General features: G+C 47.1%; 1 protein-coding gene across 4 annotated transcripts in view; it reads left to right on the forward strand.

Moving 5' to 3' along the window:
- The window catches only part of IGF1R (insulin like growth factor 1 receptor), a 320,134-nt gene that overhangs the window by 256,486 nt on the left and 35,967 nt on the right, over positions 1-27,681 (forward strand). For all 4 annotated transcript variants that reach the window (XM_012438640.3, XM_012438639.3, XM_064376255.1 and 1 more), the window contains 9 exons: positions 1,739-1,883; positions 11,183-11,397; positions 13,736-13,862; positions 15,487-15,725; positions 18,703-18,870; positions 19,398-19,602; positions 24,727-25,010; positions 26,403-26,539; positions 27,363-27,522. In XM_012438640.3, the coding sequence (XP_012294063.1) occupies positions 1,739-1,883; positions 11,183-11,397; positions 13,736-13,862; positions 15,487-15,725; positions 18,703-18,870; positions 19,398-19,602; positions 24,727-25,010; positions 26,403-26,539; positions 27,363-27,522 (1,680 nt within the window). The remainder of the gene's footprint in view (positions 1-1,738; positions 1,884-11,182; positions 11,398-13,735; positions 13,863-15,486; positions 15,726-18,702; positions 18,871-19,397; positions 19,603-24,726; positions 25,011-26,402; positions 26,540-27,362; positions 27,523-27,681) is intronic.

Raw genomic sequence — 27,681 nt, forward strand, 5'->3', positions numbered from 1 at the left:
CTTAAGGTTTAGAAAGAACAGAAACAAGTTTTTGCTTAGGTCTTCCGAATTCTTTGATATCTCATATTGTTTTTCACAACACCACCCACTCCCATCTCTCCACGATGCAGATAATTCTGTTCCTTCCTCTCTAGGGCTTCCTTACTCTCATGGTACTTCCGAAGTTTAATTCTTTTTGCTGTGTCTGCATTTCCTCTTCTACTTTTAATTTGCTTATCCCTAGAGCATACCTTTTGAGTGCCTAAACTCTTTTATCTTCCTGTCCTGAAGATAAAATTTTCATCTGTGAATTAAATCCATGGAGAAGTATCATTTATGAAAGAATTGGTACATATTCATACATGATGATGAAGTGTGTCTTCCGGTTTATGTCCAATGCAGGAAATAGATTGGATTTAGGAAGATGAGAGATCTCATTAGAGGGGAGATTTCCTGATCTTGACTAAGAGGCATGCTTCCTGCCCCACATTTAAAATTCTGGATCTCTTCCTTAAAACATCATCTGCACACAACCTCTCATCTTTCTAACTTGAATTTCCCTTTAATTTTTATTGGAAAGCCATTAAATTAAATTAGATATAGGGCTTTATCCTTTAGTACCCTTATTATTTTTATCAGTTCAAAGCAAAATAGAGCCTTTTATTAAACACATCTTTAGAAATCATATACAGTAAAATCTCATTAATTGAACCAAGCCCAGTTATTATAGTCTTCATTATAATTTTGGCATTAGTTGAACTGAAGTTTTTTTTATTTACTATGAGAAAAAGGTAGCCTAAACAAGATGAAAGGAAACCTGTTGCTTACATATTATGTTTATACATCTGTATTAGCAACTATTTTTCCAACTACTTTCTAGTTATAAAAGCAATACATATTACAGAGAACTTAGCAATGCAGAAAAGAATAATCACCCACAGATAGCTATTGTTAACATTTTGGTATATTTTCTTCTAGTTGTAGTAAAAAGGAACCTTTAAATATAGGCCCCTGTATCTTAGGAATTAGAAAGGCAGCAAAGGCAGTTCCTTATGAGACGGAGAAAATGTTGATTTAGTCATGCCCTTGCATTGTGGAGGCCATACTGTCTGTTGACAGAGCATATTAAAAGACGTTTCCTACATTTGTCAGCCTTAGCTAACTGGCAATCTTGTATTTATGATTTTACTTTTTTTTTTTTTTTTTTGAGATGGAGTCTGGTTGTGTCACCCAGGCTAGAGTGCAGTGGCATAATTCCACTTACTGCAACCTCCCAGGTTCAGACGATTCTCCTGCCTCAGCCTCCTGAGTAGCTGGAACCAAAGGTGTGTGCCTCCACGCCTGGCTAATTTTTGTATTTTTTAGTAGAAACGGGGTTTCACCATATTGGGCAGGCTGATCTTGAACTCCTGACCTTGCAATTTGCTGGCCTTTACCTCCCAAAGTGCTGGGATTACAAGTGGTGAGCCACCGCACCTGGCCCAATTTTACATTTTGTTAATCAGCTTGGGAGCTACAGTATCCCCCAGCCTCCTAGAAACTTGCTTCTCCTACCTGGGAGGCCTTGTTCCCAGAGTGGTTGTTGAGAGTCAAGCCAGGGAAGCTGTTTTTGTCCAGGAATGGCCAGTCCTGTGCCGGGAGCCTGAGTATCTCAGGGGGCACCTGCCATTGAATTGTTCTCACATGTGTTTCTAAGAATCCAAGTATGTCACCCTCACACCAAGTGAGCACGCAGTGACACGACCCCCTTTCAATGTAGATAACATTGCTTCAGAACTGGAGAACTTCATGGGGCTCATCGAGGTGGTGACGGGCTACGTGAAGATCCGCCATTCCCATGCCTTGGTCTCCTTGTCCTTCCTAAAAAACCTTCGCCTCATCTTAGGAGAGGACCAGCTAGAAGGGTAAGTGCCCCACATTTCACGAGCGGACGTTCTCCTATTACAAAGTGAGCAGCGTGCTTGTAAAATTGTATTGCTGAGGTAAGAGCCCTCCCTGCCTTGTTAAAGAGAAGAAGCAGCTGCGGTGTTGCCCGTGCTGCTCCAGTGGGTCTTGGGTGGAGTCATGATTCTCTGTTCTTAGAAGGCTGCTGTTTTGGAAAACAGAGAGGTTCTCACCCTTACTGGATTGTGCCTCATTAGGCAACGGTTGTGTGTCTGACTGTGACCAGTGAGACGGCAGCGGGGGTACTCGTGGGGCTTTTCTGCCAAGGGTGACAGCAGTCGGTCTGGAGTGCTCATCTCCCTGTGAAATCATCGTTTGCCTGACCCTCGTCTGCCTCAGGATACTGTACTCCACTACGCACGGCTACTCCATCTTTTAAAGTATTTGAACTGAGAGCATTGGAGGCGCATGGACGGTTCGTTTTGTTCTAAAGGAATCTGGATTCACAAGATTGTTTGTATTGATTAGTTTATAGGATTTGTGCCATTGATAGAATTTTTGCCTTGGCACAGGCCCGCTTTGTGATGGGGGTTTAAAATAACCGTGGGCTTTTCACTGGAGGACAGAAGCTGGTGCTCATTGCACGCACGATTGCTTTCCAGCCGCCATTGCTTTACATATGGACTTTTCTCTTGAAACTCTCCCTTTTAAATATGGCTCTTGCTAGGCTTTAAGCGAATGCTTTGAAATAAAAGGAGTTATCAATTAAGGAGTGAATTCGTTCTAAAGAGAATTTGGGGAAATAATTTGAGGCGAGAAGGTCATGGGAAAGGTTGTCCTCGCTGATTTATCTGCCCCAACTGGATCAAGTTATTGCATAAGGATTTCTTTATAGCCTCCCTGTTTTTCTCAGACTAACTCTTGGTCAGTCTTAAATTCTTAAAATTCCATCATCTGATACAGCTAACGAGAGGTGGCAGCTCTTCATTCTATGCTTGAAAAGCACAGTGTCCTCCCCACTGGGAACACCAATCCTTGAAAAACTTCTTTCTCATTGCAAACTGAAGGAGGTTGCCACTGCACCCAGCCCCAGCCTCTCAATCACTTACCTGGCAAGCTGAGGCGCTGCCACTTTAAGGTGATGATGTTTGTTGTATTAAATTTTTAAATGAATTTTTTTCTCTGCTTTTTTTTTTTTTTCTACTAAGTAGGTTTGTGTTTCTGGAATCCTGGGTGTCTGTGATTAGTAGCTGTCAGATATTCCTGTTGCTTGAAAATATACCTTTTTCTTCCATACTAAGCAAATGATAGACATAGAGGTGAATGCTGAGAGGAGAGTTTAATTAATTTCTATTAGGAATTGTTATGTGATTACCTTTTCATGGAGTGTCAACTAAGTATTATGCACTTAAATGTAGCTAGAAATTAAAACCTGATTTGTATTTGCAAAAAATATTTATGAAGTCTTTCTCATTATCTGAAACTTGCATAAAACCTGAAGAATCAGCAAAGTCTTTTTAAGGATGCGTGCTTTCCACTCAGGTGTTTGAGGGGCTTCCCAGGTAAGCTTGGGCCTCTGGCCTGCTGTTAGCATTTTAGATGCAGGGGAAGGGCAAGTGAGCCTTGGTTTTTCCCTGCTGCTGCTCCCTAGTAGCCCAGCAGCCCCAAGGATGTTGGCTCCAGCCTTCCATTCCTGCATGCTGCTTCTCGGAGGCTCTCTCTTGAGTTAGGGCTCTTAAGAATCTTTTACCTCTTGATGGGAGCTGTTTTCTCTCACCCTGCCTTCCTGGCCCATAACCAAAAAGGTATAGCCCGTCTTCATGACGATAGCTCCCCAAGAGCCCTGTTTGCTTCAGGTGTGACCAGTAGCAGCAGCTCAGCTCTTCATTTCTCCTTAGACTCAGGGACAGAGTTAGGTCTGGCTCCTTCACTGGCTGCCCTCACTTCTGCAAGGAGGGAAGATTCAGAGGGAGAAAGAGAAGGATGGGATATGCTAGACAGATAAACATCAGCAGCGCAAAGCAGAACTGGCACAGTGATACAAGAGAAAGAAAGAAGTGTGCCCTAGGCATGGAGAAGAGCCTGATACCTGACTGAGAAGATCAGACAGGCTTCCGACAAGACGTGGCATTTGAGATGGGCCTTGAAGGCTTTTAGGAAAAGCTTGGGGAAAGCAGAGGGTTGAAGTGAAGAAAGGCAATTCCAGGTAGGGTGGCAGGTGCAAAGGCAACGAGTTGGGGCATCCTGGGGCCTGTTGAGCAACTAATGCTGGAGAGGTGGGTGGCACTAGAGTTACCTAAGATGTTTTGCACCCAGGTGTAGAGGGTTATAATTTAGGTAGACCATGGAATGTATTCAAGGCTTTTGAATAGAGGAGAGTTAGCAGAGCTGTCTGCAGTTTTTATTTCAGTATGCTTTAGTTTAAGCCAAGATAGCTTTTATCCCAGTGTTTCTCGAACTTTGCTACACATTATGGGATCACTGGGGGTGTGGGCGAGGGTGGGACTGAGAAATCCTAATGTCCAAGGAGGCACCCCGACCCCAATTCAATAGGAGTGTTTGGGGCTAGGATCTGGGCATCAGTGCTCATCTAAAGATCCCTAGGCCCTTCGGCAGGCAGCAATGATTGGAAACCACTGCTTTATCCCTTGATTTCTTCATGTGCAAACCTCAAAGCACTTTGATGGTTTTTTTCCTAAATATTTTCTCCTCACACTGCTGCCTAATGTTTTAGAGGTTCACTCATGTTGTTACATATGTCATACTATTTTCTTGAACCTTTTTTTTTGAGACAGAGGAATCTTTTTTTTTTTTTTTTGAGACAGAGTTTAGCTCTTGTTGCCCAGGCTGGAGTGCAGTGACGTGATCTCGGCTCACTGCAACCTGTGCCTCCTGCAGTTCAAGTGATTCTCCTGCCTCAGCATCCCCAAGTAGCTGGGATTACAGATGCGTGCCACCACGCCCAGCTAATTTTTGTATTTTTAGTAGAGACAGGGTTTCACCATGTTGGTCAGGCTGGTCTTGCACTCCTAACCTCGTGATCCGCCCATTTCAGCCTCCCAAAGTGCTGGCATTACAGGCATGAGCCGCCGTGCCTGGCCTTCTTAAACCTCTTTTATAGTCAATGATAACATAAATAAATGTCTCCGTTTGCTTCAATAGGGTGAAAGTTCTGTAGCCTTTTGTTTTTGATGGAGAACAAAACAGTTCAAGGTACAAAGATCCTTCAACTCTGGCAACCGTGGTTTTCCAAAATGTCACTGAGATCCCTCTCAAAAAGTCTCTTGAGCCATCCAGAACAGAAAATTCAAGCTTTTTACCTAGAGTAGAGCTCTTACTCCTCACTCAGAGCCTGTTTGCTTTTATATCACACTCAGTGTGAGCTGATTTTGTAACCCACTTGCAAAAGCAACAGCTGTGGTTTCCTCAAGGACACCACTGGGGTGTATTTCTAGAGTAATGACCCTAGACATTAAGACAGTCAAGGCCTCTCTGCTGTTTACAAAGGAAACAGGTTTTGTAATCCACATGTACATGATTTTTATAAAATAGCTAATTTTTAAGCTCTTGAATAAGAGACTATTTCCACTATCTGGAAAATCCCCTTGTTTGGACAACCTTGTTTCCTGATGGCATCCGATAACTGAGTTAACCTTTCACATTCTTTGTGTAAGGCCGGTGCCTCCTTGGGAGCCGAATGGACATGCCCTTCTCTCTCCGTGCCTAAAAACTACATCATCATACTGAGCACATTGCTCAGCATTTACCCTCTCCACGCAGGCTCCCCTTGCCCATGTCCGCATTCCAATCTCAGCCCTGCACCTGCCATAAATTTTGAAAAGGCCTGCCAAGAGCCTGCCCTATGGTAGCTCCCCCGTACATCCTCGGCCAGCCCCTCGTCCGTGCTCAATCCCTTCATACCCAATGGAAATGCCCCCGCTTTGTTCACCTCGCCCGTCCCCAGTCTTTTAACACCCAATAGAACTACCTTGTCTTTGTTTCCCCCGCAGTCAATCAGCCACTTCTACTCCCTATAAAACCCCACGCCCCAAGAAGAGAAGCGCGACTTCTCTGGCCCCTTCTCGGACCATAGAACCTCGCCCGGGAGCCGAATAAATTGGCTTTTAATTTCCTCACTCCGGTCTCTGTTTCCTCATTGAACTCGGCGGAAAGTCTAACACTTTGGTACTACCAAGGATTGTTGCCTTGAAAAGAAGAAGGAAAAAGTAGACGGAGGGTAGTGAGTTAAAAGAATTGAAATTCGCAGGTCGACTTAGGCGTTGCTCTGCTTTGGTCCCTACCACTTGACTTCACAGCACACACAGTGCTTTGTAATTCCTTCTTGGAGCTCGAAGGTGAGGCTGAAACATGGCCACTCTTAACATTTCACTGGGACTTTTTGAAAATATACACTTAACCCTGTGACCCAGCAATTCCAGGATCTACCCAAGAGAAATGAAGACATGTCCACACAAGACTTGTGTATGAATGTTCGTAGCAATATTACTCATAATAGCCTGCCCTCCCCCAACCCCCAGGCCAAAAACAAGGCCCACTGGAAACCATTCAAATGTTAATCAACAGATAAATGGATAAACAGATAAATGGATAAACAAAATTTGGCCCAAAGGACAACTGACTACTCAACAATAAAAAGGCGTGAAGTATGACACGTGTAACAATAAAAAGGTGTGAAGTATGACACATGGGTGAACCTCTAAAACATTAGGCAAAGTGAAAATAAAAAATCCAGACACAAAAGCCTATGTATTGTATGACTCATTAACATGTAATTTGCAGAAAAGGCAAAACTATGGAGACAGAAAGCAGACCAGGGATAAGAAGTGAACATTGACTATCATTGGGAATGAGGGAACTCTTGGGTGATGGAAATGTTCTGAAACTGAATAGTGTTGATGGTTGCACAGTTGTGTGAATTTACTGAAGCTCATGGAATGATGGGTGAATTTTTGATAGGTAGATTATACTTCAGAAGCAAAGCTATTTTTAAGAAACACCTAACAAAGAGGAAACGTTTTCTGGCTATCTGTATGGTGCCTGGTTCCACCTGGATAGACATTCCTACCCTTGGTGAATCCCTAAGGTTGATATAAATGTTGGATTCGGGGGAGAAGGGATGTGATATAAACCAGCCTGTTTGCGAATGGGTTGGTGGGAGCATCTGCAGAAAGGCAACAAAGGCCACTCTATCAGTTGCAGATGGCTCTGTTGCTGACGACAGCCTGTGTGCTGGGTTCTGATGCCCCCTAGAGACAGCCGTGAAGAGGCAATTTTCTCTTCTGAGAAAGGAACTAGAATGAGTGGTTGTATAATTGCAGAATTGTTTTCAATATGTCAGCAAGCACTCAAAATAGGGAAACTGTCTCTTCCTACCTCTGTAGGCTGGAGACCTCGGGTTCAGCTCCATTTATCAAGGCACAGGACCTTTCTGTTCTGAGACTTTGTTCCAGGGAACTTTTCTCACTTCAGAGAGTAGCACAGGTCATCCTGCACTTTTGTGGGGTGATTAAAAACTCATGGTATCCTTTTATGTTTAGCCCATCCAATTCTTCTGTGTGGCCTCAGGGCCAGAAAAACAGGGAAGACATCCCCAGTTTGCAGCTGAGAGACTCCAGCCTGGGAGAGATGAATAAATCTTTTGCCCAGAGTTGTTCCTCAGTAAGTGCTGGAGATGAGGCTGAGACCTGACTTTGGGTTCCCGGATGGAATGCTCTGAACCCTGTACCTGGGGCTATCTTCAAATATCTGTAGAGATAACACAGGGATGCCCTCAGGAAGATAACCAACTGCTCCCACCCTGTGTAGGCTACAGATTGGGAAATAGGGCCTACCCAAGTGTAAAAACAAACTTTTTTGTTTTTTTGTTTTTTTACAACATAGTGAAGGCTGAGAACCAGGATACCAATATGAATAAAATCTGGATATCATAGAGCATATGGAAGCTAAAGAAAAATAAGTAACTGGTCAGGCATAGTGGCTCACAACTGTAATCCCAGCACCTTGGAAAACTGAGGCAAAGGATTGCTTGAGTCCAGTAGTTCAAGACCAACCAGGGCAACATAGTGAAATCCCATCTCTTAAAAACAAACAAACTAAAAAACAAAAAACAAAAGCATTAACTGAGCATGGTGGGAACATACCCGTGGTCCCAGCTACTTGGGGGGCTGAGGTAGGAGGGTAGCTTGAGCCTGGGAGGTCGAGGCTTCAGTGATCTGTCATTGTGCTGCTGAACTCCAGCCTGGATGACAGAGTAAGACCATGTCTCAAAAAACAAAGAAAAAAAAACTTTATTTTAAAAGTATTCCTTGAATGTAAAGGCAGTAAGCTTAGAAACAATTAGGAAATCACATTTACTAAGTAATTTACCTAAGTAGTCATTTCCTTTAGGAAACAATGATAACTTTAGTGTATACATATTTTGAAGATGTGCAGACAGGTCTCTGCCTTTTACCATCTCTTAATTCTCACCTAATCATGGAAGGAATTTAGCGGGGAGCCTGGCCCCAAGCTGCGGCTGGAAAAACAAGCGTGGTATTGACAGGCGGCTCATGAATGGCTTGATGATTATTTTGACAAGGGTTTTATTTTTCTTTTTCTTTAGTTTCCACAGGCTCCATGATGCCTGGGTTTTATTGATATTGGTATCCTGGCTCCCAGCCTCTTCAATGATTGTAAAAAATGTTTGTGTTTACTGTAAAAAGATAATCTTGCTTTTCAAAGTGATTAATCAAATACACAGAATTTCAGTGTGCTTGCCATTCATTTGTCAAATTCCTGATTTATAATTCATGCTTCCTCCCATGGGGAGAAGAATGTTTTGTTCAGAAGGTATTTTCAGTGTGGTTCTGTTCCCTGCTAGTGAAGTTAGTTTACTGAAAGAGGCCTCGTTCTGGATATAGATGGAAGTTGGCCTGATTAATTGGTCCTTACCGGCAGCCCAGAGGTTTCCTCACCAACGAGATTTTGTCCCCTAACGCTAACTCAGGTACCTGGAAGTGGCCTGACACTTGGGGTGCATCACTGCAAAGTGTCTTTTGGAGTTGGAGAAACTCCATGAGCAAGAATGGGTTTATGATAGGACACGTCCATTTCTGCCCCATCCCTCCTTCAGTTATATGACTGCACGGAGCCCTTCTGACCTCCAGCAGAGTCACCTGCAGCCTGGCACTGGGAAAGAGCAGGCATGGAGGGGCCTACTTCCAGCAACAGTAGAGCTAACTGGGCCATATCTCAGCACTGCCCCCCACTGCCACCAACCCCCGGAAACAAGCCTTGCGTTGCATTGAGCAGATCTGGGGTCATTTGGACAATGTCTTACGCTGCTTTTCCAGGGTATCTGTGTGTTCGGGAGTGAGCCCTTACTGAAAAGAAAGGATTGTTGACTCGCAAGTTTTTGCTACTGGTTTGGTGGCCGCTAATGTGTCCAGAGACCTAAAGATGGGCTTGTGAGGAGCCTGACTTAGCTTCAGAGGCGCTGTCTTTCAACTCATTTGTGTGTTCACTGCACCCCTGTGCTGCCAGGACCCCCACCTCCACCCCCAGCACTTGTGTGGACAGAGAGCCCAGTGCTCAGGGAAGACTGGGCTTCAGGCTTGCGGGATGGATTCCATGGCAACTCTGCGACGCCTTCTGGGCATTCTGAAAGTAGACAGGGAGCTTAGATGTCAACTGTGCATTCCCCTGGTTGTCCTACGAGGGAGTAAACAGGGCTACAAATAGCACTAAGGGGACTGCACATGGCTGCGCAGCTCATTGATGGCATTTTTGGTTCTGGATCCCAGTCTCTGAACTCCCTCCTGGGCTGACCTCCCTTTGTGAATGTTCAGGAAAATGTCACAGGGCTGCTTGGCAGCATTGCAGCCATGACGTGCTTCACTCTAAATGAGGGTCAGGCTGAGGATTGACTAGCTGGTTAGAGGTCCTGATTTGGGTGTAAATGAAGACCCTTACCAGGTACAGAGAGATCCCTGATGGACACAGCCTCCGGGACAGAGGAAGGCTTAGGGGTTCTGGTTTGTCCTGGCTCTGCAGGGAGGGCTGAGGTCTGTTTTCCTTTGTGTGTTTATGCATTAGATCTGCTAGTGAATCTTAGCAATCACTCAAAGTACTGCACTGATGCCTAAACTTAGTAAGAAGCGGAGCAGGAAGAGGAAAGGGAGGATTCACGGTCCATGGAGATCAGGCCCATCAGCAGAGAGGACTCAGACTGCCCACCCTGGCATTGTCTGCTGGCTTCCTAGGGAAGCCCGAGAGAAAGGCCCACAGCAGGGATCTTTCTCCAGACCCAAGCTGTAGCTGTCTGCTTCCTTGCCTCCCCAGGGATGGGCTTCTGCCACCTGGGGAGCCACATAGAACTGCTTCCCATGCTGGTTGGATCTGCTGCTTGTGTGCACACCCTCTGGGGCAGAAGCCACGTCTGGTTTGGTGGGCTTTGGTCCTCCAGCACCTCACTGGAACTCAGCCTCTCCTAGATCAGTGGTTCTTCACGTGTGGTCCGGAGACCACAGCAGGGGTCAGCACCACCTAGCATTTGTGATAAATGCAGATTCTCAGCCCACCCCAGCTGAATCAGAAGCTCTGGGGATGGGGCCCAGCACTTTGCAAACAAGCTTTATGCACACTGAACTTGGAGAACCACTGTGTTGGACACCGAGTCCTCTTGCCTGCATGGCCCGAGGGCACTGCCCATTGGCGGCTGTTCCTCCTCCCCTGCACCTTCTCCAGGGACTGGAGCTGGGGCTCCTCAGAGTGAAAGATGAATTGGGAGGAGGGAGAAGGCCCAGGGTTGACCCCCTACAAGCCTGTCTCCCTGTCACATGCTGTCTCCTATCCCATCATGCTGCTGATTGGGCCTGCGCAGGATTTGCTTCCATGGATAATGGGAGACTTTACAGCAAACGTGTAAGCTGTTCCAGTTGGGTAGCAGAGCATATCTGTCCTCCCATGCACTGCTGTCAAGCACGTTGTGCATACTTGGCTGAGAAAAATAACCAAAGGCATTTCTCGGGAGTGATTCTAGTAACATCTTCTGGTACAAGAAGCATTATTTGATGGTAATAGAGGTCATAAAATTAATTAGTGTCTTATCGATTTCGATATGTTGTCCTTGAATCATGCTGTTGCCATTGTTAACAGCGATTATCTGTTCTCCTATAGTGTTAATAACCAAATCTCTTATTGGCAAAGGAAATGCATTGTGGAGCAGGTGGCAAAGAGGACCTGTGTTATGTGGCCAGCAGTCTCTAGAGGGGACTGTGGCCAAGGGCAGGTGCACTAACATCGATTTCTGTACTTCTAGGAATTACTCCTTCTATGTCCTCGACAACCAGAATTTGCAGCAACTATGGGACTGGGACCACCACAACCTGACCATCCGTTCGGGGAAGATGTACTTTGCTTTCAATCCCAAATTATGTGTTTCCGAAATTTACCGCATGGAAGAAGTGACGGGGACTAAAGGGCGCCAAAACAAAGGGGACATAAACACCAGGAACAATGGAGAGAGAGCCTCCTGTGAGTTACTGCATCCAGAACAGCGTGGGCCCCACCATCGTGATCACAGCAGGCCCTCCTCCCTGTGTGGCCCCCCCGTGTTTCACTTGGGGGACCACTGGATCACCTTAGCTAGCACTTTGTTCCTACTTACATGTCTTCAAAATCAGTAGTGGGCAGATACATGATGTATGCATGTTTATAAATTCTGTGCATCTGTGTGAGTGTGTTCAACTCTGAAGGCTGCTTACAGAATGCACAGTTAAATGTCCTTTTATACACAGGTACACAGTTAGATTATTTCTCTTTTATTTTTTTGAAATGGAGTCTCACTGTGTCATCCAGGCTGGGGAGCAATGGCATGATCTTGGCTCACTGTAACCTCCAACTCCTGGGTTCAAGCGATTCTCATGCCTCAGCCTCCTGAGTAGCTGGGATTACAGACACCTGCCACCATGCCCAGCTAATTTTTGTATTTTTAGTAGAGACACAGTTTCACCATGTTGGCCAGGCTGGTCTCAATCTCCTGACCTCAAGTGATCCACCTGCCTCAGCCTCCCAAAGTGCTGGGATTACAGGCATCAGCCACCGTGCCTGGTCCAATTATTTTTCAGGGAAGAGCCAGTGTACTCCAGCCCTGTGAGCTCTATCTTCCCCTTTCCACAGCAGGAAAGTCCAGGCCTGTGGGGTGGAGGGGACTCTGAGCCCCTGTGGGCCACGGGTATCCTGTCCCTTACACTCAGCCGCCTCTTTTCTCCCACCTCAATGTGAAAAAGACAGAGCAAGCCTGCATCCCTGAGTCAATAATGCTTTTTAAATTTAGAACAATATAAGTACAGCCTTGTACTGGTTATAAAACTTTAAGGTCTCATACCAGAGATACGGCAGTGCATGCGTTTCTCATCTAACCCTGTGTAGAATACCACCGCTGAGAATGGTGCGGCTCTTTGGTTGGATAGGGTTATACAAGTAAATCGTCTCTTCACCTTTGGCTTTTAATAAGGGAAAGGTATTAGAAAAAATGTAATTTGTATGATGAAGAGGGATTGGTGCGTGTGTGCGCACAGACACACATGCAGAAGGCAAATTGGAACTGATGTGTGTTTGGCTTTGGCTTGTTTTGCTGGTGTCTGGATTTACCTGGTGACATTCGTTGCTCTGGGGGATCTGAGGGAAGCGTGCTGGCGTAGGGCTGGACAGCAGGCTTACGGCCAGCGCCGCCTCCCTCCCCCTGCCCACTCTGTCCCTGCAAAGCCCCTGCCTTGCCCCCTGTTCAGACCATAGTAAAAGCGGACGTGTCAGAGCATTTTAGAGGGCTTTTCTCCTTCAAGTTAGCCAGTCTGACCTGTCAGGTCATAAATACAGTAGCCATTTATTTTCTTTTGAAAGCAAAATCATGGTTTCCTTTGGAAATAATGCTTCGACAGGAACTGTGACATTTTCCAATCTCAGTTATGCACATTTTGCCCTAAAGACTTCTTGGCTCTTTTCCTGTCTTCAGTCTCTCTGCTTCACCTCTTGAGTGTGTAGTGAGATTCAGGCAGATATGGTGGTGAAAGGACAGCTCGTCAGAGAGCTTTGGGTCTCCACGAGGATAGGCAGTCATCAGTCTTTTCCTGGTCCTTATCAAAGTTTGAATTTGGTCGGAGGAAAAAGAGAGGGACTTGGCACAGCTTCCCTGCCACACTTGCCAGCCAGGTCTATTTCCCATAGAGCACATTAGGCTTGTCCAAGTGAAATCTTTTTGTCATTGCTTAATCCAGCCCCCACTCGTGCCCCCCGCCCTGTTGTTTGTCAGCCTTCACCGGAGGCCTCACAGGAGTTCCTGTGTCTTTCCGGTTTGATACCAAGTTTAGACCAAGAAAACTTCCTTTCTGTGGCACACCTGTGGTCTCTTCCCTGTCTTTACTGGTTGTACAGGAGCAGGCAGATACCCTTAACTGCAGAAAGGTGCCATCATCTCTCTGAGAAGATTCAGGGCAGCCTAAAGGTTCACCCTTACTCTACCAGGCCCCCTTTCATAGCCAGGATCTTAGGGATGGAAAAGAAAGATAAGTTCACCTCGTTCACTGTAAGTCACTCTCTGTTTTCAGGTTAGAAAACCTAGGTTCATGTCCAGGACCTTGGGCAAGTAGCCAGTGCAACTGATTGACCCGAAACAAGGAACGGAACCCTTGGACCTCTGCGTAGTGAAATGTATGGGTTCTTAGTGGAAAACGAGAAAGCCACCTACGAAGTCCAGAAGGGAACTTAGCACATATAACCAGCTTTGGGGAAGGGGGAAGTAGTGCTGAGCAAGACAGGTGCTTTTCAGAGACACATAAATCTCTGTCACTCATGGATGTCCTCTGTGCTCCAGGTGAAAGTGATGTCCTGCATTTTACCTCCACCACCACGTGGAAGAATCGCGTCATCATAACCTGGCACCGGTACCGGCCCCCCGACTACAGGGATCTCATCAGTTTCACCGTCTTCTACAAGGAAGCGTGAGTTTCTGCTTTGGGTGATGCCGTTCTGTTGATAGGGCTGCGAGTGGGAGAGGCCGGTCTTTTGGTCCTTGCATGGGTTGGCTGAATGCGGGGAGTCAGCAGGGTCCCCAGGGAGAGCCATGCCAAGCATCCCATCTCATGTGCCCTCCTGGGCTGTCCCTGTGATCTGAGTCACAGCCAGTGACAGCCACAAATGGGAAAGTGTTAGCTTTGAGGCCTGTCATTCTTTAGTAAGTGATTAGAGATGTTTGAATAAAATAAACCCAAAGCGGGGAAAGCTTGTTTTTTTCCAGAATTAGGTCAGACCAAACTCATAATCGATGATGGGGGACTTCACTGAAATATTGTTTCAGCCTCCTTACCCACTAGCCCTACTCCAGGAACACCCTGCAGCCACATGGCTCTCCTGAGGTGACCCATGGCTCATCTTATTCCTGTCTCTCTCTCTTGCTCTCTCTCTGTGTGCCTCTCCCAAGCTGAGGCCCTCTGCTCCAGGTCACGAGCCTTCCAAACAAATGAAGGAAAGTGGAGAGAGAACAACCTTCATGTCTTGAGCCTTTTGTGACTTCTCCCAGACTCTGTTGGGAGCTTTTCTTGTGCGACCACATGACATTCACCCACCTAGGCAGCCAAGGCTTATTCCTTCCGACTGCAGCTCTCTGTTCTTCCTCTTCCTTCCTTTGCCTCCTGTATCCAGGTGGCTACCCTGGTCTACTTAGCCATCCCCCTTACCCGGGTCCCATCTTAATCCCATAGTTCTGCTCTTGGGAAACCAGGTACATAGCTTCCCAAGAGCAGAAAGCAGAGGCACCTTATGACGGCATCTTGTACTCTTTCTTCTGCCAGAGCTGGGGTCCTATGGATGAGAAATGGGATATTAGGATTACTAGGCTTTCAGGATTTGTACATAGGGGAGCCCCTCGTGACCTCCCATCATGGTAGCAGGTAGGGTTTTGTTAATGTTTGTTTCAGAAGCCAGTGGCCGGCAGCTGGCCAGCCCTTTTATCTGATAAATGTAAAGCATCTACCCAACCATGCAGCTGTGTAAAATACTATATTCCCTTTGATAGTCGCACCAATGCTTTGGCAGCGTCAGCTGGTAATTTCACTAAGGACTTGATGCTAGTTTCTAAGGCAATCTGGAAACTAAATATTTGAGTATTATAAGATGCTTAAGCATCAGAATTGTGTATAAGCAATTTGAATTTTAGAGGCTACTTCTGTTTGTAGGAAAGTCATTCTTTCTCCAACAGTTACCTTTTATCAGTATCTGATATTTGCATTAACTGACTATGCTTGTTTTTTCTTAATGATGAAAAAATGCTGCAGTCATAAGAGAGAAAAATAGTATTTGCATATGTTCTTAAGGAGCAGTCACTAGTGAAACCCAGTAACTGCTGAACTGGCTCTTCCTGAGGCAGAGCATTCAAGTCTGTAGTGCACGACTGGGGAAGCCCAGAGTTTAATCGCTTCCTTTTCTTCTTCTATCAAAGTCTAATTGAGTGTTTGTTTCTTTAAACTTCCTATTATAGAGAGTGTGACATGCTGGGCCTCTGGGGAAGGTTTTTGAGCGTTTGAATGTCAGAGTCCCAAACCTTCTCTGAACTTGATTGTCTTTCAGACCCTTTAAGAATGTCACAGAGTATGATGGGCAGGACGCCTGTGGCTCCAACAGCTGGAACATGGTGGATGTGGACCTCCCCCAGAACAAGGACGTAGAGCCCGGCGTCTTACTGCATGGGCTGAAGCCCTGGACTCAGTACGCTGTTTATGTCAAGGCTGTAACCCTCACCATGGTGGAGAACGACCATATCCGTGGGGCCAAGAGTGAGATCTTGTACATTCGCACCAATGCTTCAGGTATCCATGCCCAGACAAGCCCTCGGCATCTACGCTTCTTCACCAGCTCACTGGGCTTGCTTATACAGGGTGCCTTTGTAGGGTTAGCAGTGAGCCGTGCCTGTTGTCTTTCTTGTCAATACGTATACTGTGTTATATTCATTCTTTTTTTTTTTTTTTGAGACGGAGTCTCTGTCTCCTAGGCTGGAGTGCAGTGGTGCGATCCTGGCTTACTGCAACCTCTGCCTCCCAAGTTCAAGCGATTGTCCTGCCTCAGCCTCCAGAGTAACTGGGACTACAGGCACCTGCCACCACACTCGACTCATTTTTGAATTTTTAGTAGAGATGGGGTTTCACCATGTTGGACAGGCTGATCTCGAACTCCTGACCTCAGGTGATCTGTTCACCTCGACCTCCCAAAGTGCTGGGATTACAGGCATGAGCCACCGTGCCTTGCCCCTTTCCCCACTTCTAACATGTTAGGCTCTTCGTGCCATTTTCTGGCCTTGGTACCATCTTCCATCATCTCTCTCCTGCTCTGTGCCTATGAGCCCAGGTCCTCCAGGGTGCTGGGCTGGTTTCATTGGAAGGCCCAGCCAGGAAACAGTCATCTCCGGCTGCCCTTCTTTCTTGTTTATTTTGATGTTCCAATCTCCAGGAACTGAAACCATGCTGATCTGTATTCCACTTACTTCATGTAGCTCACTGGTGTTCCATCGTCATTCTGGAGCCTGTAGAGTTCCAAGGAGGTCAACAAAAGTTGAAAGATGGCAGATGTAGTATGTTGTGGATATTCAAAGTTTTCACTGATGAAGATGTTCCTCCTTCCTTCCTCTGTCTTCAGGTTCTGAACCACCTCATTTCTCAACTCCAGATCTGGAAACAATAAAAGCAAACATAAATGTTTTCCAAGTATATAAAAACTAGTTCAGAAGTAGGAAAATGCACTTCAGGTTTAAAGACACGGATTGTTTTAGTCCATTGGAGCTTCTGTCACAAAAAACAGCATAGCCCGGGTGGCTTATAAACAATAGAAATGTATTTCTCACAGTTCCGGAAGTCCCAGAGTGCAAGATGAAAGCGCTGGTGGATTTGGTGTCTGGTGAGGGCCCACTCCCTGGCTCATAGATGGCGGCCTTTTCATTGTGTCATTGCATGGTGGCAGCGATGCCAGAGCACTGTTCAGGGCCTCTCATAGAAGGGCCCAGATTCCATTCATGAGGGCTTCACCCCCATGACCCAGTCACCTCCCAAAGGCCACACCTCCGAATCCCATCATCTTAGGGGTTAGGATTTCAACATGTGAATTTTGGGGTGGGACACAGACATTCAGTCCATAGCACTGAAACATTTTTTGATAATAGCCATTATTTTAGTGGGTAAGGTGTTTTTTAAATACTCACAAGCTAGCACAAAATGAGTTTAAATGGCAGAGAGGAGGTGAGGAGAAAATGCTGGCGGGGAGAACCTTTTGCTGTGCACACCTGCTGCTTCCTCCCCTCCTACCCCATTTCCATGATCCTGCGCGTGGCCACAGTCATGTCACTGGGTAACGTGCTTATAAAAATAAATTTGGCACAGGCTTCTGATCCTGGGAATGGGTTGGTGTAGCAGAGGCTCAATGCAACAGAGTAAGTTTTTCATCTTAAAATGTGGAAGTAACCCTGCCCAGCAGTTCACTGTAGCATTTGGGAAACAAGAATCTCTGCTTATTATGACAGATTCTCAAGAAACCTGTTTCCTTTCCGCAAAGATGGAAACCAGGCACTGTACAGATGAGTCCATTTACTATGTTTTTTCCCCTGTCCTTACACGCAGAGAAGAACTTGGTCCTCTGCGTCTGCTTTTTCTGTGATACCTATCATAAGAATGCATCTAGGAATGAGCTGTTTGTTTTTGAAGTCCTTATTTTTGGAAACCCTAAAGTGGTTGAGCATAAAGTGGTTATGTTTCCTTTGACAACACTAGTGTTAGTCATAACCTTTTTCCAAAGTATCATCCCTTAAAGATGTTCAGAACCTTGTGTGTATTGTATAGCCTGGAGCACCCTCAAGCTGTCCACCTTTTTCAAGTTTTAAAAATGGCTTAGGTGAACATGTTGCTTAAGTGATATCCAGTGAAGGTATGTCCTGCGCTTTGGAAAAGCCATCAACATTGATACTTTTTTTGTGAACCCAATAAAGATATGATTTCCGTGGTCCTAGGATGCATTTGACCCCTATGCACACATTCGCTCTGGGTTTGGGTTCAGGGGTCAGCATAACTAAAGCTTGATCAGATAACTGTGCTCTGCCTATAATCAGCATTCATTCTGCTGGTGACAGAGTACTTTGCTTGAAATGAGGCTTCCATGGGTTTGTAGTTTTAGACTGCTTTTCAGAGTCATGCCTCAGTCAGCGTACTGAAGGATGTGTGTGGAAATGGTGGACTCCGTGTTCTTTGCATTGCCTCATCCCCCATCCCTCTTACACACAGCTGGGACATGGGCACACATACTCCTTCACATGCACAGGCTCTCCAGCCCCCTTTCCACTCCCCTTTTTCCTTTCGGCTTCGTGATATTTTTATCAGAGATTCGAAATCTCAGATGAAATCCAAGTCAGTCTGTTTTCAGTTGTCGAAACTGCTGGAGTTCAGCACTGTGGAGAACGGCAGGGATAATAAATGAGAAATACCAGGTGTTTGAATTAGCTGTTGATTTTCACTTTGTCTCTTCTAACCCTGCTTGTGCCCCCACAGCCTTTTTCCATTTGCAACTTAGTAATGTTTGTTTTTGCAGAGATTACCTGAGGAAATAGATCACAAAGGGAAATTCTGGCATTTAAAGTAGTACTATTTCAAAATAAGGTTCACTTTTCACTTTGTATTCCATTGTTCATTGTTATTTTTTATCCAGGTCAAACTTGCCGTTTCCTGGTGGTGGCTTGCACAGAGTACCTGATAGCCTGAATCTTCAGTTCATTTCATTTTCTGGAATGTTCTTTGTTCCCCTTTGCAGTTCCTTCCATTCCCTTGGACGTGCTTTCAGCATCGAACTCCTCTTCTCAGTTAATCGTGAAGTGGAACCCTCCCTCTCTGCCCAACGGCAACCTGAGTTACTACATCGTGCGATGGCAGCAGCAGCCTCAGGACAGCTACCTTTACCGGCACAATTACTGCTCCAAAGGTAGGTGCAGCAGCGGCCTGGACCGAGGGCATGACCATTCCTTCCCGGGGTTTGAATGTACCTGAGCCCTAATATTACATACATCAGGTAACAGTGTAGTCCTCCGTTGGAGACTAGCTATCTTTTTTTTTTTTTTTTTTTTTGAGACAGAGTCTGTTTCCCAGGCCGGAGTGCAGTGGCATGATCTCAGCTCACTGAAACCTCCACCTCCTGGGTTCAAGCAATTCTCATTCCTTGGCCTTTTGAGTAGCTGGGATTACAGATGTACTACCATGCCCGGCTAATTTTTGTATTTTTAGTAGAGACGGGGTTTTCACCATGTTGTCCAGGCTGGTCTCGAACTCCTGACCTAAAGTGATCCACCCGCCTTGGCCTCCTAAAGTGCTGGGATTACAGGCATGAGCCACTGTGCCCAGCCAAGACCAGCTGTCTACTTGATGAAAGGTGCTGAGCGCTATGATTTTTCCTCACAAGCATGTGTAATGGCTTTCATCCCACTCTTGTTTTGGCTTTTCTTTTCCGAGAAGACAAAATCCCCATCAGGAAGTACGCTGGCGGCTCCATAGACGTTGAGGAGGTCACAGAGAACCCCAAGACTGAGGTGTGTGGCACAGAGAAAGGGCCTTGCTGTGCCTGCCCCAAAACCGAAGCTGAGAAGCAGGCGGAGAAGGAGGAGGCCGAGTACCGCAAGGTCTTTGAGAATTTCCTGCACAACTCCATCTTTGTGCCCAGGTACCGAGCTCACGTGAAATTTCAGTTGGCAGAAGCTGCTGCTCAGGCGGGCTCTGTCGCCTTTCTCCCCACCAGGTAGTGTGTAAGTCAGCAGCTGGGGGCACGGCACAATAGCCATTGAGAGGGAGCCACAAAAAATGACAGGTTCAGGGAAGTGAGTCCCTGCGGAAGTTGGTCAGCCCTGAAGGGAACGGGGACCAGGGCTCCGTTGCTGGGGCCACCCGTGTGACAGGTGCGCCTGCCTCAGCCCCAACCCCCACTGGGCACCCTGTGGCAGAGGCAGAGAGGGGAAACTCAGAGTACTGAAATCTGCTGCCTGGTGAGAGGAAAAGCCGGGATTTGGGCCCATCTCTTCCCTTCCCAGTTCTCTCTGCCGCCTCTCTCAGCCTGACAGAGGAGGAGTGAAGCAAGAGGGAAAATAATCAGAGTCTGTGTTGGAAGGGGCCTGACTTCAAAACATAGCCAGGCGCCACAGGCATCCTTTCCAAGTACGTTTGGGAAGCAGTGTAGGGAGACAGCCTGCGGTGGCTGTTTATTCCGTGGCTACTCTGCCTTTCAGAGCAACGCGGCCTCTGCCCCAAGGGCTCTGTTCCTCTGCTGTGGTCTTGGTTTCTGCAGAGTGGGGACAGAAGCAGAGGAAGGCAAGTGTTCATAGCAGGGCTGTTCATAGGAGCCAGATCTGGAAACGACCCAGCGCACGTCAGCAGATGAGCGGCTCAGCAAAATGGGCTCTAAGCATACAGTGGAATATTATTCAGCCACAAAAAGGGAGGAAATTTGGATCCATGTTACAGCATGGATGAACCTTGAAGACACCATGCCAAGTGAAACAAGGCCCAGACACAAAAGGACAAATAGTGTCCGATTTTATGTTGTGTGAAACATATGGAAGGGACAAATGTATGGTGACAGAAAGTAGATTCGAGTTTACCAGGGAATGGGGATAGAGTGGGGAGGGGAATGGGGATTATTCCATAATGGATAGATCTTCTATTTGAGGTGATGAAAATTTTTTTGGAAATAGATAATGATGATAGTTGTACCATACTGTGAATGGAATTAATGCCACTGAATTACTCTTAAAATGATTAAAATGGCAAAATTTTATCTTACATATATAGGTATTTTTTTGAGATGGAGTCTCACTCTGTCACCCAGGCTAGAGTGCAGTGGCTTGATCTTGGCTCACTGCAACCTCCACCTCCCGGGTTCAAGCAGTTCTCTGCCTCAGCCTTCCGATTATCTGGTATGACAAGCATGCACCACCACTCTCAGCTAATTTTTGTATTTTTAGTAGAGACTGGGTTTCACTATCTTAGCTAGGCTGGTCTTGAACTCCTGACCTCGTGATGCACTGCACCTGGCCATCTTATGTATATTTTATTTTGTGTTAAAATTTTATTTTAACACAATAGAAAATATTGAACAATTTTTTTTTCCTTTCAAAAAAGGATTAGCCCAGTAGTGCCTGGGGAAGGAGATGGAAGCACAGTGGGGTCCCACAGCTCCTCTTCCTGAAAGATAATAGTGCAGATTTCGGAACCGACCTCCTGCCTGAAAACTAGGCTGAGGAGTTGGATTTAGATCAGCATGGTACCCATGAGCCACCCACCACGGTGTCCACGACGCCCCGCTGCCAGCATGGCACCCAGCACGTTCCCTTCCCCTCACTGCCCCGGACCCTGAGAGGAGCCTGTAGTGGCTGTTTATTCCACAGTGACTCTGCTCTTAAAGGCTTCCTTAGGCTATAACAACAAATGGTTTTTAAAGTGATTTTTTTTTCTGCCAAGTGACCTTTTTGATATTTGCAAAATGATTGAAATAGCTATCTCACTTCGAGAAATCAGTAAAGTGAGAAATACAGACCAGTTAGAACTGGAGGCACTATTTCCTTTTGAGAGTGAGCCTCTTCATTGCCTGGTGGCTTTCTTCCCCTCCCCTTCTCTCGCAGTTAAAACCATGAGAGGGGCCTGCGAGCCCCTCATGGCCCCCGCCCCCACCTGCCCCACTGGGGGCGTCTTCTGCCCACTGCTAGGTGGCAGGGCTTTGAATGAGCCTTGAGGTTCAGTGCCCAAGGTTGTATTCTTACCCAGATTCGTGTATCACTGGTGGTTCCTAGAAAGCAAAAAGTGTGAGGACCAGATTGCAAAGAGGTTTGGAAACTGGAACTCGATGAGGTTTGATGACCTCTTCAACATCCTAATTAATTAAGAATCAGTTTGGGACCTGGTCCACATTCCCACACACCGACTCTCTTTCCCTCCTCTTCTCCTCCATTGCATTGCTTCCCTCCATGGTCCTTTCCACCCAGCCGGCAGAGGCTCAGCTCGTGGCAGCTCCTGCTGCCTGCCACACGGGAGAATGGATTTAGAGTGTTCTAAGCAGACTGGGCAGGAAGTTTGCTTTTCTCTGTCAAAGGCCATTGGTTACATCGCTGTCTTGTTCCACCAACCAGCGGGAGGTTCGGGTTGTGAGTTGAGGATTTGGAAAGATTTTGCTGAAAGGCCCCTTGCTTTCAGTTATAGTTACAAGGCAAGACCTGTTTTTTTCCTCATCGGATGTGGAGCACAAGATGAAGAGTTGTGAAGGCAGAGCTGTGATTGACACTGATGGTATTAGTGCACAGCGTTCGTGTTGTTGGGTTCAAAACAAGTTTCCGCTATTCCACCTGATAAGTGTGTTTATCTGTCCCCCCACTCCTTACTTTCTCCTAAGACAAGTCCAACTTGTGATTCTCTCTTTTCATGGATGTATATTAAGACAGTATTTTGTCCATGTGGAGAGTCCATAATTTATAAGAAGCTCATGTTTGTTTTTTGCCTCCTACTGAGTTCAGGTAAAGGAGTGTCCAGCTGACAGAATGACTGAATCATAAAGGCCGTCTTTCTGTGTTACAACTGAATTGTCCGAAAGCGGGTTTGATTTTTTTCAGTTCATTGTAAGAACAATTTGTTTGTGGGACAAAACCAGTTAAGTCAGATTTAGTTCCTTATACATTGTCCAGCATATCCTGTATGTTTTGAGGTAGAGTGAAAGCTAGAGTTTGTAAAATTAGTTTCTGACGTCAATATTTGGTGGTAAATGCCTTCCTTTGACTGCTGTCTTTATTTTGTTAATCACATAGTTTGGTTTAACTAGCTAAAATGTTGACAGCTGTTGGAAAGTAAAAGGTTTTCCAGTAGGGCTAGCTTGTATCATGGGGTGGAGTAGGCAACGTGGGCAGTAATGTTTGATGTTGAGCACACGATCTGGAAATGTTTACCAAAAAGCGATGTATGGACCATTGTGCTTTCCCCATTCCTGCCTTCCAGATAATGTTCTGTGTCACCTCCCTCAGCTTTGAGAGCTATGCAATCCCTAAAAGTGTGATGTTGATAAACAAGTAAACTACTGAGTAGACTTAATGATGTCATCCCAGATAAATGGGGGTGGGCTGGGCTGGGAGGGGGGTTTTGACACAGAATTATTTTGCAGTGCATCAAACCTGAGAAACTTCTGACAGACACAGGTGTATATTGTGCTGGTTCTAAAGGGAGGGCAGGAAATGATGATGTGTTGACAAAGATGTCCCTGGCAGTAAATGTGGTTTCTTGTGTTTTTCCCTTCCAGGAATGCTTGGTTAGCTGGTTGGTTGGTTTGCAGCGTGTGAGGATTGTGGATTATCAGCCTCATGTCCTTACCCTTCCTCCCCCAGTATTGTGAAAGCAAATGTACATGCCCTGACCTTGTGGTTTTCTGCCTGTTGGAATGAGCACATCTATGCTGGGCAGTGTATGCCTTTGGTGGACCCCCATGTGCCACTACACAAAGAAGGACCATGTTTTCCTCAGGGGAATCCGTGGGCTGAAAAGAATGGGGAGGCAGGAGCCCTTTCCCCAAGCCCCCTGCTCTCCCCTTCCAGGTTCTGGCCTAAGGACCAGCCAGAAGCCTGCCAAGCGTTAGCTAACCTGCAGTGGCTTCTGGAGCTTTCCCTCTCTGCTGCTGCTGCTCTCTCCCCTCCGTGGCACTGATGAGCATCTCATGTTCTGGGCCTTCTCCCTTATTTCCCTGGACAAATAGAATTCATCCCATTTGCTCCCTACCTTTTGTCTATTCCTAAGACCAGTGACCCCAGCCGAAGGCCTCAGCCCCGTTTTCCCGCTGTGGGTCCGTGGCTGACCTGAGGGTTGCCCTTTCTCCATCTGGGTGCCCCTCTCATATTTTGTTTGTTTTTGGTGGTTCCTGTAAACGTTAGGATTATGTTTGAAGGTTTCTAGGGGGAGGCACAAAGCCCATTTTTTCATATTTGGCCAAAGCAGCAATTGGAGGGTCGCATCCTCGTGCCTCATCTGCCCTTTTGGGTGCGAACGTTTTTTTTTTTGGTGATGATTTTACACACTCCCTTTTGCTGCTCGGTTGTTCCCGGCTCCGCTCAAGTACATGACCAAGACTCTGCCTTCTTATGGGCAGGACCTTGGTGAGGCCACAGGAGCTCACTGCTGAGTGGGAGGAGGCCTGGCTGGGCTCCAGGGACCCGCGGAGTGTAGCAAGTGCAGCTCGGGGTTGGGATAGGCCCACAGCAGGAACCCCAGAGAAGAGCCCTGGGGTCCGTGGAGCTGCTTGCTGCTGGGCTTCAGGCATCTTTATTTCCACAGTCAGGCCAATGCAAGGAGCCACCACCACAGGCTTTCACATCCGTCTGCGCCAGGTCTCTGGGCCCTCTGCCACACCACCTCACCTCTTCCCTCCTGCCCTAACACATCTTAGTGCACCTGGTAGGTTTGTCACCTTTAATGCTTAACCAAAAGATCTGTGACCAGATGGCCTGAGTGTTCTGTTGACACAGCCAGGATTGCCCGGCCAAGCGTGGTGGTGACACTGTTTGCCTCTACGTAGAATCGAAGATCCACTCTGAGAGCCAGGGGTTGGGGGCGAGAGTTTGTGTGTCCATTCTGTCGCTTGTAGAGTAGAGAAAGCAAGATAATGAGGAAGGACATCTCTGTGTTATTCACGAGTTCTTATCCAAGGGGGCTGAAGAGCTCCCTTTATTCCATGGTTAAGATGCTGCTGTTACCCTTACTCAAGTCGTAGAAAAGACGAAAGAGGTGAAAGCACTTAAAAGCCACATTTCTCTCTTCCTTGCAGACCTGACAGGAAGCGGAGAGATGTCATCCAGGTAGCCAACAGCAGCACGTCCAGCCGAAGCAGGAACACCACGGCCGTGGACACCTACAACATCACAGACCTGGACGAGCTGGAGACAGAGTACCCTTTCTTTGAGAGCAGAGTGGATAACAGGGAGAGAACTGTCATTTCTAACCTTCGGCCTTTCACACTGTACCGCATCGATATCCACAGCTGCAACCACGAGGCTGAGAGGCTGGGTTGCAGCGCCTCTAACTTTGTCTTTGCAAGGACTATGCCTGCAGGTATGGTATGATCCAGCTGGCCCCATTGCCGCCTCCCTCACAACCCAGTGAAAATGTTTTTTATGGACACAGGATCTGACACCCAGGGCCACGACCCTTAGTCTCAGGCCTGGCTGCTAAATGGTGTGCAATCATTGGCAGGTGGCGTGGTAGACCAGCTGCCCCAGGAACAGAGCCCTCGCTCTCCTAGCGACACCACTCCCAGCCTGGTTTCTCCGTAGAACATGCTGGGAGCAGGGAGCTCTCTGCAGGGCCCACCCTCCGCCTGCTAATTGGTTCACAGCGTGCACTTCCACTGCCCTTTGCCCCTCTTGTACACAAATAAATTGAGCTGCCTCCTCCTGAGTTCTCACATATTCGGAGATGTTCCCAGTTAGTGGCCGTGGTCTAGAGTAACCACTGCCCCTCAAGGTCAACTCCTGGAGTAGCCTCCAGTCTTGCTCACTTAGTCTTTGGCTTTCCTTTGTCCGTAGACATTGCCTGCCGCTCGGGCATTGAAGGTGGTTGCCTTCAAAGACAGAACAAGAACTGCCTTGTGCTTGTTTCTTTAGGAGGCCTCAGGCAGTAGAAAGAGCATGGAGGTGATGGGTATCTGGGGCGTGGGGTCCTCCTGGCGCAGTTCTAACACTGAAGTGCATGGCAGCATGCCTTGAGGCAGTCATAAGGCTCCCTGCCTCAGTTTCCCTAGCCCTCCTAGGAGAGACATAGCCAACTGACCTCTCCAGTGCCTTTTCCAGCTGTAACTTTCCGTGACCTTTGCTTATCACCTCATTATTTACTGGTTCAAGAAGCAAAATCAAGAGAGGAACCACTGCAAGGTCAACCAGCAGCTGGAGGAATTGATGCCGGCAGGGAGGCTTGCCCTGCTCTCGGCACCAGCCTCCCAGCAGCTTCCTCCCAGGCCAGGCTTGGGCCATCCTTCGTGCCTGCATAAAAACTGCAGTCTCCGTGTGTGGCCGCGGGCCACCAAGGGTCCCTGTCATAGCCGGCAGGGCCCCGTGCCCTGCTTCTGCTTATTCAGCATCTCTTCAGAGCTGCTTGTGTTTGGTGGCTTCACAAAGCTTTCTTTTTTCAAGTGGTAGGCGCAGAATAGAAGAAAGTTACTTAGGTTGCCAAGATTTTCCTGCTGTGCTTGGCAACAGATTTTTTTTGTTGAGGGACTGGGGAGAAAGGAGGATCCTGTGGCACCTTGAGACGTGCAAGTCGTGGGGTTGGTGTGATTCTGAACCCTCCTCTGTGCTGTGTGTGAGCAGCCCACTCAAGGGCAGGGTACGTGACTGCTCTCCATAGTTCTGCCCGAGTGGATGGGGGAGTTATTCTCAGGTCAGCCCAGTGTTGGCCCCCCTCCCTGGGAACCCAAATCCAACTCTGTCACTTGTTTAAATTGTACAGACGGAGCAGATGATATTCCTGGGCCAGTGACCTGGGAGCCAAGGCCTGAAAACTCCATCTTTTTAAAGTGGCCAGAACCTGAGAATCCCAATGGATTGATCCTAATGTATGAAATAAAGTACGGAGCACAAGTCGAGGTAGGACTGGGGCAGTGGCCCATGCCTGCATGTATTTCCATCTGTTGACAGCATACGCTACCTTACTGCACAGGTTACTTCCTGGTTAGCGTAGGATTTAATAAAATATGCACCAAGTTGGTGAGGATTTGGGTATTTCTACCCACTCCATACTCCATAAGGAGTACTCCACAGTGTGCAAAGAACTAGGCTGCTCTTTGCCCTCAAGAAACAATTTCATTGTATAAGATAACCTTGTGGCATAGGCCAGATCAGCTCTAATAACTTTTAATCCTTCTGGAGTTCTTGGTTACAAAAATGTTTGGTTAAAGCTTTTGGGTGTGCTTAAAGCTACTTGAAGACGATCTTTTTTTTTTTTTTTTTTTTTTTTTGAGACGGAGTTTCGCTCTTGATACCCAGGCTGGAGTGCAATGGCGCGATCTCGGCTCACCGCAATCTCCGCCTCCTGGGTTCAGGCAATTCTCCTGCCTCAGCCTCCTGAGTAGCTGGGATTACAGGCACGCGCCACCGTGCCCAGCTAATTTTTTGTATTAGTAGAGACGGGGTTTCACCATGTTGACCAGGATGGTCTCGATCTCTTGACCTCGTGATCCGCCCGCCTCGGCCTCCCAAAGTGCTGGGATTACAGGCTTGAGCCACCGCGCCCGGCCCTGAAGACGATCTTTTAAGACTTGATTTCTTCCTCTTTGCTGACAGTCGGGATCATTGTTAGGTGGGAGGTCAGATCAGGCAGCTGGAGTCTCCAGTGCAGTGAGTTCAGTTGGCAGGCCCCGGATTTCTCCTGCGTTTATGGGAAATTGACATGTATGTTTTATTTCCCCAGGATCAGCGAGAATGTGTGTCCAGACAGGACTACAGGAAGTATGGAGGGGCCAAGCTAAACCGGCTAAACCCAGGGAACTACACAGCCCGGATTCAGGCCACATCTCTCTCTGGGAATGGGTCGTGGACAGAGCCTGTGTTCTTCTATGTCCAGGCCAAAAGTAAGGCTTGTGGAGGGAGAAGAAACGTGGTAAAACTGAAAGCGAGCTGGTCCAGGATGAGGACAGCCTGAGTGTTTGTGGCTCTCGCACTTTCTGTTACAGTCGAGTTGCCGGCTTTCAGAAGGGTCATGCTAAGGTGCCGACATACACCGGCACCAT

The sequence above is a fragment of the Aotus nancymaae genome, unplaced genomic scaffold, assembly GCF_030222135.1.
Source record: "Aotus nancymaae isolate 86718 unplaced genomic scaffold, 86718_ANA_hifiasm-v0.15.2.pri h1tg000014l, whole genome shotgun sequence".
Lineage (NCBI taxonomy): Eukaryota > Metazoa > Chordata > Mammalia > Primates > Aotidae > Aotus > Aotus nancymaae.